Here is a 13,058-nt window from a genome sequence, read left to right on the forward strand (position 1 = left end):
ATTCCCCTTTTGAATGGGATGAAATCCCAAATCAGAGGTTCTCATTTATATCAGTGAATCTTTGTTCTTGCTGGTGTCATGGTTTCTTGTTCCACCAGCTTCTTGTTTCCTCACTTTTGAAGAAGTGTCTGTAAGGAAGAGAATACTCTCTCTCACCCATTCCTGAGAGAACAAAGAAGCAGCATATCCTGTGTGGAACCACATTTCTGCTGCTTTTTTTTTTTCTCTTGCTGAAGCAATTTTGAAATGGGGAAATGCTTCAAGCCAATGGAGATTCCTCTGTGAGATAGCTTCTATGCACGTGCTTTTTATACACTGATTCCTGAGTATGTCCTCCTTGTTTTTCTTCTTCTCATGCCTAGATGGTCCCCACCGAGCTGGTTGAAAAAGAATTCTGGAGACTTGTTAGTACCATTGAAGAGGATGTGACAGTAGAATATGGAGCTGATATTGCTTCAAAGGAATTTGGCAGTGGCTTCCCAGTTAGGGGTGGGAAATTTAAAGTTAGACCAGAAGAAGAGGTAGGTCTTTATTTGTTCACTGCCTATGTTTCTATTGCAGTTCTTCATTAAATAAGTCTCTTCGGTTCAAAGTGAAATAATGGAACTGGGTTGTGAAGTGTGTGTGTTGTGTGTCTGGCTCAGTATTTGAAGAGAATTATGCAGAGTTTTTAATGAGTAAAATTTGCTGTGATCAGACACTGAAAGCCACAGATTTATTCTAGAAGTTATTTATTAACTTCCAGACTGAAAAAATGTCTCAATTTAAGAAAGCAGGTCAGATAAGGTTTGTGAAAAAGGCAAAGACATGGAGGTTTTGTTCCTTGATTCATTGTTCTGTTTCTTGTATTATTTAATAGGAAGGATGCTTTTCTTCTGTGGCTCTTTTGGCAGTTTTACCTTCTTGGGTTTTTCACTTCGTGCTGTATAAAGCTGTGACCATTCTGTTCAACTTGCAGGAATACCTCGATAGTGGCTGGAATTTAAACAACATGCCTGTGATGGAGCAGTCTGTTCTTGCTCACATCACTGCAGACATATGTGGAATGAAATTACCCTGGCTATACGTAGGAATGTGCTTTTCCTCATTTTGTTGGCATATAGAAGACCACTGGAGCTATTCCATTAACTATCTGCATTGGTGAGTCTGAAGAATAAACTCAGCCTGAGAAGCAATTTCCCTTTCAATTATTCCCCCTTTCCCTTTTTAATTAGTGGACTAAAACCAGATTCAGAGAGTTCAGGCCAGAATAACCCTTGCAATCCTGCCGCAGCAGGGTTAAATTTGGCACAGTGAGATTCCTGCATTGATTTGCTTTTGGGCAAGAGGTCATATTTTGGAAAGAGACATCCATTCCCTGTTTCAAAAAAATCCATGAGACGCAGCAGATACTCCATCAAATGTTTTATTATGCTCAATGTAAAACTAAAAACCATGCAAGTTTTTTTTAAAAAATCATCTAGTTCCAACTAACAATCTCAGGATCCTGCATATTTCTTTGTCTGTTAGATAGATCATTCTATCATAAATCCTCTCATCAAGCGAACACTTGTCAACTGTAATCAGGACAGATCTGTACCATTTCTTTCATATTCTGAATAGATTGAACTTCTTAAACTTTTCACCTTACAACAGCTTTTCTAGAGTTTGAATTATTCTTGTCACTCTTCCTGAAACCTGTCAAGCTCTTTCCCTTTCTGTGTTCACACAAGTATTCCAGCAGAATGGTAAAACCACATCTGAGCTACTATTCAGTTGTCCACGCTGTCAGTGACTTAATTCACTTGCTTTCTTAGTACTTGACATTATTAAAACTGAGTGACACTAAGTAATGAGTGATCAAACTTCCATTGTAAAAATGATTTTCCTTGTTATTTGTTGCCTTTTATTTTTTGTCTGGGTCTTCAATCAGACTGAAGACTGTGGGAAGGAGAGGAAGATTTTTGTTTGCAGTAGAAACTTTATTTCCTCTAGGAGAGCCTCCCCTTGCTGTTGTTGGAATGGCATTATGTGCTGCATAACTTGTCCCAAATTGCACTGGTGTTTGCAGTCAAGGCCAGTAAGATACAGAAGTGCCTGTGAATATATGTGTGCAACACACGTGTACCCTCATATATACATTCACAGACACATGGGAAAGCAGCGCTACCTGCTTGGAATTTAGTTCTCCTCCAGCATGAATGTCCTTTCTTTTTATTTGCAGATATTATTCTATGTTTCCTTTCAACTTAGAGGTTTATATCTGGGTATTTCAGCCTATTTAAGAGCAACATATAGTTGAGAATAATAATATTCTTGGCCAGAGGAGTCAATTTTAATGACCTGCCACTGCAGACAGTACTTCAAACCCCGAAAAGACATCAGGAGGCAGGAGTTGTTCTTGTGAACTACCAGGAATGGCACGTCCATCTTCAGTGTTCCCATGTGCTCGTATCCTGGTACAGTATTTTGAGCAGACAGTCCCAACTGAACCAGGCTACAGCAGCAGACCTTTCATAGGGTTGAAGGCAATAGTTTTCCTGCATGACCCTAAATGCTGTGTTAATTCTTGAAATGGTAAAAAGGGGGGGCGGGGAATCTTTGCTTCTGAAGATGCTTGAAGATAAATAAGATGTCAGTCCCAGTCAGAGGAAGAATAAGAATTACCATCATTGATGCTGGTATTTGTAAAGGCAGGAATGTGGAGCTATCGGGTAGCAGCGTAGAAAGAACTGTCACCCTCATCAATTCTGCAGCTGGCTGCCTTCATAAGGCTGACACCTGAATACCTCTGTTAGAACCGTACCTTCTCCATTATCAGTCCTGCTGAAGTCCAGAGACCCCTAGTACCCGTATCCTTGCCCACAGTTCATAACTGCTCTCACCTTTTCCTTGGCATGGACACATATCAAGGAGCAAAATTCTTGACTAACCAAGTACTGGGGCAGGACACAGTGTAGTTTCTAGTTGTGTCTATGGCTGGTCTTCATGAATTCACAGAATTGTTCCAAGACGATGACCAGGCCCAAGGCTGCACAGTCATTTAACAGCTCTACCTGTGGTGCTCCTTGGGATACTGATGTAACTGCCCTTCCACAGTCCCTCCTGCTAGCTGTCCTCCTCACCACGGCAGGTGCCGTTTGAGGGCAGGAATAAGTTCCTAGGCGTGAGGGATATGCTTCTTGAATCGCACTTCATTCTTTTCTTCTGGAATCTCCCTGCTTTATGAGTTATGAAAAAAAGGACAATGGTGAGTCAGCTTTAGTCTGCCAGCTCTTCAGGAGTCTTGGAGAAAGTGATTTGTCTGTTATCTTCCTTTCTGAATACCTTTCTAATGTTCTTTATAAGGGATCAAAAGGCATTTCATCTTCATGGTGCAGTGGGCCAGCTTCTTTGTACACCTGAAACAATGCCTCCTGGAACACAGAGGCGTAACCTTGACTTTCTCAACTGTCCTGCATTGGGTTAAACTGTTGCTAAAGGTCATTCCTACTCTGGATATGGATTTATTTTTTCCGTGATGTCTTTTATGTCTCTTATAGTCGCGTAATTTGGAAGTTTAATTTCTGCTTATTGTATGTTGCTCTTATGGCAATTATGCACAAGACACGGAACTGGCTTTGGTTGTTAGATCCAAGAGGGAGGGTATGTTCATGGTAAAAGACAAACAGCTTAGATTTTCAAGTTGTGCTGGAAGCAGCAGAACTTCCCTGAGGACTTCTTCAGTCTCTTCCTCCCTCCCTCCCCCCCCCCCCCACCCCCTCACCCCCCCAAAAAAAATATTTTAAGTATGTGCTCAGAAATGTAGGCAGTTAAAATCATAGGTCTGGAGGAGGGTCCTGTGCAAAATGTGAAGGTTCAGGAAGGGGCATAATCTTTGCATTCCTTCCTCATGATATACCCTTCTTTTGACATGGTGTATTTTAAAGCAGAAGACTGAAAATGTAACTTATAAGATTGCTTATATTTAACTTTTTTTAATAATCTTGCAGGGGGGAGCCTAAAACGTGGTATGGAGCCCCAGGGTATGCAGCTGAACAGCTGGAGGATGTAATGAAGAAGCTTGCTCCAGAGCTATTTGAATCTCAGCCAGATCTCTTGCACCAACTTGTCACCATAATGAACCCGAATACTTTGATGGCCCACGGAGTGCCTGTATGTTGTTGGACTCCTGTGCTACTCCCCCAAACCCAACCCTCTTTCATTTGCACTGAATTCTACTTCAAAGCTGATATTTGAAGCCACTTTTATTACAGAGGTGGTGTGGTAGTTTCCGTGTGTGTTGTATCTTCCTTGTCTAGCACGATGTGCCAGTAGGAACAGATGGGCAATGGAGTCATTGCTTTTGGAATTGCTTGGAAAACGCTTCTCTGGAGATCCACCTTAGTGTGTTTCTGTGTCTCAGCTGGAAAGTTTAGTCTTGACCTTTGAAACAATGGCAGGAGCTCTTCCTATGTCTGTCTAATCAGACACAAGTTTTTTTGGCATAGAGTTTCTGGCAGGGGGCCAAAACCCATTCTTCCTTTATTTGTCATTCACATCATCTCATTTTTTCTGGATAAGTTCTTAGGTATTTAAAAAACATTTTCATCAGTTTCCATCATACTTCATACTAGATTATTCATGGGAATTATGTCCCTTTACAACTTAATTAGCTTTTGACTAGCTGACCTTGGGACTTTAAGGAAAATATGAAAAAAGTGGCAAAACTTGTGGTGTCTAGTATGCTGTGAGAGACTCCAAAATGGAAAGATGCAGGAAGACCTGCATGCTCTCATGCTGCTTGTCTAGCACCAGAAGCATGAGATTTACAGCAGGGTGAACTTCTGAGTAGGTTCCAAATTTCTCTTCCCCTTCACCTGCACGTTGAAGAGAGCCTTGCCTGTGCTTTATTTGTGTAACTGTCAGAGCTAGCAAAGGGCACAGACAGCTGACTTAAAAGGGCATACAGTGCGGGTATGGCTGGATGAAACCCCTTTGCTTCCTAGGGTTTTATATGACAAGTTACCAAATGCCAGTTATAATTCTTGGGCTTATGCTTTAAAACTATACAAAGTCGTCATAGGAGCTACCAGGAACTGGAAATCCATATTCTCTTCACAGCCTTCGGTTCTGTTCAGGTTTGAGCTAACGCTTGTATGTCTTTTCTCCTAGGTTTATCGAACCAATCAATGTGCTGGAGAGTTTGTGATCACCTTTCCAAGAGCTTATCACAGTGGCTTCAATCAGGGTTTCAATTTTGCTGAAGCTGTGAACTTCTGCACAGTTGACTGGGTACGTTCCAAAACCAGTTTTTCATCAAGTATGCAGTTGCAGAGTTGTTCCAGCTGATGTACGGCCCCAGCTTACTGCTGATGCACAAATCTAGTCCGCAGATCAGAAGGAGCCTGTTACTGGAAGCATAATGTTTTGCTGAAAGCATTCCCTTAATGTGGTGAACTGTGGGCTTTCTCTAAGGTTCCGTTTGAAATTATACATTAGGGCTGATGTATCTTTCACAGCAGGAGGAAGGCAAGATCCTGTGCGTGCCTAGAATATGAGAAGCGCCAGTGCTGCTAGAATCTGCTCCTTTTGTGTCCCCAAATTCCATTCAAATCGTCAAGAGCTGGCATGAATTTTTACTGTTTGTTGCACTGGGAATTCTCTAAGAGGAGCTTTCTACAGCTGCAGAGCAAAGCCAGCTCGGCTTTCTCTTCTACTTTAACTTCTGTGATTAAATCGGATGATACGTTTAACACATTAAGAACAGTTAAAGACTTCAGTAGTCCTTTTGGGTGAAAAAAAGTAATACCAAGGATTGCATCTGATGTGAGTGCGTCCTCTTGGATAGCAGAGGTGCTGTAGGTGTGTAAGGAAGAATACTTTAATGAGAAGGGGACAGAAAGTGTTAATGTTGAAACAGAAGGTTTACAGACCAGTACGTTATTGCCAGTAAGCTTCACTCAGCTCATGGAAACAACAGAGGGGCCCATGTTACGATTAGCAGGTCACAGTGATTTATTGAGTTTTTTGTCTTTTTTTAAAATGAAAACAAATGGAGGATAGTTGCTCCACAGTTAGAAGTAATCATTTCTCCTTCCCAGCAGATTTCTCAGACACACAGTGTTGCCTCATCTCAGGAAGATCCTTTGAAGCTACTATATTTAAAATTACTCCTCTTCTGATGTTTTTTATCGTCCCCCCCCCCCCAAATTTGTAAATGTATTTGTAAATGTAGCACATCTAAAAACGTTGCTAGGTTTAAAAAACATGACTTAGAAGCAGGAGATTACTAAAATTGGAAGAAAGCTTTCTGCATTGTGACTGTGTTTGCGTATTGGTTGGGTTGGTTTTGGTTTTCCTCTTGTTCTTCCACGAGTTTCGTACCAGACTGTAACACGTAACCTTGTTGTAGCCTGAACATCACTACCCGCCTGGCCAGAGAGAGCCTTCAAATAAAGCTATGAGTAACCTGCCCAGCTCGTAATGAATTGTTTGCTCTGCCTGGGGTTAGTTAGGGAGTGTAATGGTTCATGGAGTCAGCAGTTTCTCATGTTGCAGCGCGGTTCATGGCCTTCAGAAAACAGCCATATCATCTGTGAGGAAGGTGCAGCGTGCCTTGCAGCCTGCCTTTGTCAGGGCATCCCTACTCTTCCCTTTGCTTCCCCAGCATCTGTGTATTTTTAGCTTGACTCTTTCTGAGCCTGCTGTGGTGTAGTGATTTCGTTACCCCCAGTTATGGTCTCTTCCAGATAGTGGATGCAAGTTTTTTCGCTAGGTTCATGGGAGAAACACTGTGTTCACTGTAAAGGAGTGGCCTAGGAGGCGTGGTGGTGTTGGGCTGACAGTTGGACTTGATGATCTTAGAGGTCTCTTCCAACGTTAACAATTCCACGATCTATAAACAGTCCTGGTTTACAAGAACTCAGGGACTTGATTTGTCTAGTTTTACATCCTGAATGATGAATATTGTTGCTAGAAGGATTTGCCTTTCACTTGGATAGCTTTTGGTTAGTAGCATAAAAAGTCAGTAACTTAATGTAATTTTCAAAGTGAACTCCTCATTCACTGAATGTTTTTCAATGCAGCTACCGTTGGGTCGCCAGTGTGTGGAACATTACCGCCTGCTGAACCGTTACTGTGTCTTCTCTCATGATGAGATGATCTGTAAAATGGCTTCCAAAGCAGATGTTCTTGATGTTGTGGTAGCATCTACAGTTCAAAAAGACATGGCTATTATGATTGAAGATGAGAAGAGGTTGCGTGACAAGGTTGATAAACTGGTGAGTTGTAGGAAATAATATTGTATCGAGTGAAGGAAGAGTTGAAACGGTGATGTGAAGGCATGCTGGGACTCGTCAACAGCTTAAAGCCACATAGTACCTTCCTGAGTAGCATTGTTGATGTCAGAGGACCGCTTGCCTAAAGAATCATTTATCGAGCATCTTGTTTTAGCATCTGCCCTTTAATACTGTTCAGAACATCCGTCTCTTTTAAAGTAATGTTTGTTCTTTTAGTAATTGACTCAGAAGAGCTGATTTTTCATTAACCAAGATTTCTGTCTATGTGGTTTTAAAATCTTACTTCTAAACTTCATTATTGCTTTGATAAATGTTTTGGCTTGGAATAATCACCTCTTTGTTACACTTTGAAGTGATGTGCCTTACCCTCTTGCAGGGAGTGACTGACTCAGAGAGAGTGGCTTTTGAGCTGTTTCCTGATGACGAGCGACAATGCCTGAAGTGTAAAACCACCTGTTTCATGTCTGCTGTTTATTGTCCATGTAAACCTGGATTATTGGTATGCTTGTACCATGTTGAGGATCTCTGTTCCTGTCCCACCTACAAATATAAACTGGGGTAAGCTTTAGATAGCAAATAATACTGTGTTCTGGAGATATTCTACGTGGAGATGTTGTGGTTTGATAATCTGGTGCCTGCTCTGTTTTGTCAATGGTGCTTGTCTCGGTATTCTGTTTCTCAGTCCTCTGCAAATACAGCCCCTCCAAAACAATGTGCCTTTTTTGTGCTCGTATACAAAGACTCTCTTTTCAGCGTTCAGCTCTTCTTGCTCTAAAACGGCAAAAATTGCTGGATAAGTTAGTTTGCTTTGTTATTTATAGCAACAAGGTCATCATCCCTTACATCCAGTCCTTGCCAAGTAATATTTTTTTGCAGTTGTTCACTTTCCTTCCCATTGTCATCTCTCCTTTCCTGTTGGTTGTTACATCTTTGTCCTACATGAATGCAGCTTGTCCTAAGACAATTTCACAATTGCTTCAATTGTCATGTTGAAACTGTTTTTTGAAGTAATTGCAATGTTGAAATTGTTTTAAGAGGAGCCCAGTGCGCTTATGTGTCTTAATTACATAACCCTGGGTGCACAGTAGATTGTTCCTGTGTTGTATAGACCAACACGTCTTGATGCCCCTCCCTTCCACCCTCCCCCCCCCCCCCCCCCAAGTTCTTGCTGAAGAGTTTGATTTCTGTGCTACTGTAGGTACCGCTACACCCTGGAGGAACTCTACCCAATGATGAACGCACTAAAGATGCGTGCGGAATCATACAACGAATGGGCTTCCAATGTTAACGAAGCTCTGGAGGCAAAAATTAACAATAAAAGAAGTACGTACGTTACCTTTTGTCTACAGCATATAATTTAAAATGGCTAATTTTTCAGTTTTTAGTTTCTGAAACTTAGCATCTTCTGTCTTGTGTGAGAACCAAAGGAAATGATATATAACTTAATGTTTTAAAGTAAATATTTTAGCTGTTGTAAACCCAGAAATTATGCTGAACTGTCTCTGTGTGAGAAGATTATAAATCACTTTGACACAAAATATAACTGAAGTCGAAATGGAAATAGATTTAATGCATTGTGTTATTCAGCCTTACCATTTAAAAATCCATCACAAAGGGGGACTTCTGTTAACTCAGTATCTTTTCCAAAAGGTCTCATCAGTTTTAAGGCTTTGATAGAAGAATCAGAAATGAAAAAGTTTCCAGACAATGATCTGCTGCGACACCTCAGACTAGTTACGCAGGACGCAGACAAATGTGCCTCAGTTGCACAGCAGCTTCTTAATGGCAAAAGACAAACCAGGTAAATGTTACTATATGTGTTTGCAACAAAATTGAGTCACTGAGGATAAGTGCCAGTGGCCAGTGATAGATGCCAGTGTTCTGTAAGACTTAAAAATGAAAGCAATCTTTTTGTCTTCTCAAGAGAGTCATCTGTTACAGGGAGATTCACCTTTCCTCCACGTAATAAGTTAAACACCCTGAGCTTTCAATCTCTTCTTCTTCTCTGTTTGACAGTTTGGCAATAAATTCATTCTAACATTCCCCAAAGGGAAAAAACTGGTGTGGTGTTTCCAGACAAAGCAACACCCAACAAGATACAGTCCACTTGTCTTTGTGCCACAGGGACTGCAGTTCTGTCAGTGGTGCACATGTCATTATATTCATCACACTTAATGCCTTGTGGAAATAGAAAGCGCCTCAACTTCCTGAGCTGATGATGATGGGAATACTGTATGAGATCTCTGGAAAACACTTGCTCTTTCTTTGGCAGCAGTTACGTTAAATCTTGTAGACAGGTTATTTGCTCGAGGAATTAGAAGGTAAGGCAGTGTTAGGGTAATACGTTCTTTGTGTACTGGACGTCTGGCTGCCCGCTCCTGCTAGCACTTCCCATGTCTGAAATGAGTTGAAAGGAGTCAGAAGCTCCAGAAGGACAAGGCCACATTTCCTCATTACATCAGTTTGTGACTGATGTAGTAGCCTTTCTCTTGGGGATCACAAATTACCATCTTCTGTTGCAGATTCTCCAGCCAGGCTTACAACGGCTGTATCTAGTCTTGTGGGATGGCAGGTTTCTAAGCAAATACTGTTTTTATATATGTGGAGGACATTATTGCTCAAGTCTTCATAGCATGAAGTACTTCTGGAAAAACTGTTTCTCTCTCTTCCCATCTGGACATCTTTCACCTGTCTTTGCTGCTTTGAACAACATGGTGTTTGTCAGAGCAGTTGCTCTTTGTGCTGGTATAACTGCACGTGTGTGGCTTCTGCGTGTTGCCTGCCTCAGCAGGTATCTTGTAGCTTGTCACTCCCTGTGTTCTTGCAGTACTTTGAAGGCTGACTTTATACTTTATACTCCAGATAGGTAATTTCCAACCCAGAGATTCATGGCATTGTTATTTGAAGGATTTATCCACTCCTAATCTCTTCCTTTATTTCGAGTTGACCCATCTCTTCTTGGTCTGGCATTCCCAGTCCATGTGTTCTCCTGTCCTTGGTATTTGCTCAGGCTTCCTAATGATGAGCTTGGAGCCTCAGCCAGGGCCTTTCCAGCTGTTTTGTGCCAGATGAGCTCTTCCAAGAGTCTGTCCTGCTCCTAACACGTACCTGAGTTTGCTTGACCTGGCAAGAGCAGGGAGTAAGTTTTATCTTCATCTCATTGAGTAGGTCTGTTCTTTTGTCACCAGGATAGTGTGGCAGCCTTTGATGGCTGTACTCACCAGCTCCTTCAGCGCTGCAGGCGGTAACAAAGGATCCTCCCGGTGCTGCACTGCACAGGAGCAAGGCAATGCTTGGACTGCATTTCTCGTTTGCTCCAAAGTGGTTTTAGCCCTTCTCTCATCTTTTTTCCTTTGAGCTTTTTGTAGCATACTTCTGGGAGAAGTCCAGTTGCATGTCTTCATAATTAGTTTTAAAAACCCATGTTATTTGATGGATCTTTTTTTCCCTAAAAGATTGACGGGGGGAGTGCTCATAACCTATGTAGAAAGATAAAAAGAAGGGAACGATCTGCATGAAATCTTAATAAATGTTATATCAAATACAGCTTCATCTCTGTGCAGCTCACGTATCGGCAGGGTGTTGGGCAGCCTTCATCACACCGACTGCTGTGTGTTGGTTATGGAGGATTGTGGATTCTGCCTGAAGTTTGGTTCATACTTCTGACAAACTTTCCTTTATGGACTGAGCGTTTCGTTCTGATCTGCGGTTTGGAAGAGTCATGCCGTAGGCTTGGCTCGACTGGAGAGGTCGTCTCTTTTAATCATGGCAGTCAGTGATGCTCAAGGATTTCCTCCTGTACAGTGTGCACAACAGTTGCTGGAGAGAGACGACCAAGGTAGATGATAAACGTTCTCTGAGATTAAATCCTGTGACTCTCGTTCTCTGAGAGTAAATCCTGTGACTCTCGCTCGCCATCTTCTCTGTACCACCTGAAGGAAGGCAGGCGGGCTGTACTGCCATTTTCCTTCGGTTCGTACGGTGGTGGGGGACGAAGCGGTGCTAACAGATGCTGTGTGGAAGGTTGTTCTGTGAACAGCTGTCTGACCCGGGCCAAGGGACAGCGTGGCCCTCATTCCTCTCTGGCACTAACATGGAGATGATGCTGGAAGGGAACAGTGCGACAGCAGGGATGTTCTCACTATCCATCCCCGTCCTTCTCCAGGCCTCATGGAACCTTTTCTGCTTAGAGACCTTTGGATGGCTTGGGCTTTTCTTCTGTGAATGCTCTTCTTTATTTTTTTTATTTTTTTAGGCCCATGTAATTTCTGGTTACCAAAAACATCTCATGACAGTAGGTTTTGCAGTTTAGATAGGTGTATATATGCGTGTGTGTGTGCGTATGTATGTATACGTAACCGTTTGTTTACTTTTAAAACTTGCGCCTTTTCCTGGAAGGTACTGCAGAATTTCCACAAAAATGGTAAAACATTGTAGGCCATAAAACAGCCTGTGTGGTACCTGAGACTTTGAATTCATTTTATTCTTTGCTTACTGTGGATTTTGGAACTCCCAACGTGATCTTGCATGTTGTTTAAAAATACCTATTTTTAACATAGAATGGTAAATTAAAATTTATTTTATAGTGTTCACATTCCACTCCTGCTGGCATATCCTGCTGGGATGATGTTTTCCTCTTTAGTTTGAATGACAGATTGTGGATTAAATTGGAGCCAGCATTGTAAGAGGTTTCTTTCCTTTTCTGTTCAGGGTTCTCAGACCTAGTTAATATTGGCTTGAGTTTAGAGAGATTTTTAATATTAGCCAATTTGTTAACGCTTATAAGCCACTCATTCGATACAAAGCTTTTAGATAAAAATGAAAATGATGATTTCAGCGTAAAGAGGATTTTTCAGAAGTGCCTACACAACCTGCGAATATAAAACCCATTCAAAATTGGGATTTGTTCTCTTTTGGTACGGGTATGGGGAGAGCTTACCACAATAGCTGTTGCAACATAACTGAATGGTTGATCCACAATTGCTCTGTGTTCTGGAAAAAAGCCTAATTTTGTTCCATAATAACCAGTGCTCTTCCAAGGCTGAGTAGCTGTTCCAGAATGCCATTTAATATGAAAGAGTATTTTCAACAATAGCTTATTCTGCTGTAGCGAACTGAAGTGTTCCCATGTATGTGAGCCCATGGCTGCTCGGATGCTTTTGAATATTCTATTATTTGTGAGTAATATTTGCCTTACAAGAAATCATAAGCAGATTTTTGAGAAGTTCAGATTTATTTTTCTTCCTTGTGGCATCCAACGAAGTTGAATTGTGTGTCACTGCAGGTACCGCTCCGGAGGAGGGAAGTGTCAAAATCAGCTGACTGTGAATGAGCTCCGGTTGTTCGTGAGGCAGCTGTATGCTCTGCCCTGTGTCCTCAGTCAGACACCGTTACTGAAGGTAACTTGGAACATTCATGGGGAGGGAACACGAGCGTTTCAGTGATGTGTTTGCACTGCATTGATCTCCTTCGTACAATTTGCTCCAAGAATAAATACCTTTGAACTGGCAGGCCTGGGTACCTCGTGCACGAGTTGCTGAAGAATGGAGCTCGCTGGCTGGCTGGCATTCATTGTCAGCAGATTTTTATACTACGTAGGGGTATGAAAATGTTAATGTTGTATGAAGTAATGCAAAAAAGCGGCAGGATGACCTGGGTAACTACAGCTCAAAAATTGGAGGTCAGTTAACTAGTCTTCTCTTAAGAGTAAAGCCGGAGAATATTCAAAACTCCATCATGCTCTGAGTGACAGTTCTCCCATTCACATCTCTCTTTCTCCGTTAACCCAGAATCAGCTTT

The 13,058-nt window shown here is 41.8% G+C and overlaps 1 protein-coding gene across 1 annotated transcript in view; it reads left to right on the forward strand.

Annotated features, from left to right (window-relative positions):
- KDM5B (lysine demethylase 5B) overlaps window positions 1-13,058 on the forward strand; it is a 57,241-nt gene that overhangs the window by 28,391 nt on the left and 15,792 nt on the right. The window contains exons 10-18 of the mRNA XM_075115988.1: window positions 363-521; window positions 959-1,140; window positions 3,972-4,134; window positions 5,134-5,253; window positions 7,047-7,241; window positions 7,636-7,817; window positions 8,458-8,582; window positions 8,910-9,060; window positions 12,544-12,658. Of these exons, the coding sequence (XP_074972089.1) occupies window positions 363-521; window positions 959-1,140; window positions 3,972-4,134; window positions 5,134-5,253; window positions 7,047-7,241; window positions 7,636-7,817; window positions 8,458-8,582; window positions 8,910-9,060; window positions 12,544-12,658 (1,392 nt within the window). The remainder of the gene's footprint in view (window positions 1-362; window positions 522-958; window positions 1,141-3,971; window positions 4,135-5,133; window positions 5,254-7,046; window positions 7,242-7,635; window positions 7,818-8,457; window positions 8,583-8,909; window positions 9,061-12,543; window positions 12,659-13,058) is intronic.

This window comes from Phalacrocorax aristotelis, chromosome 21 (genome assembly GCF_949628215.1).
Source record: "Phalacrocorax aristotelis chromosome 21, bGulAri2.1, whole genome shotgun sequence".
NCBI classification, from domain to species: Eukaryota; Metazoa; Chordata; class Aves; order Suliformes; family Phalacrocoracidae; genus Phalacrocorax; species Phalacrocorax aristotelis.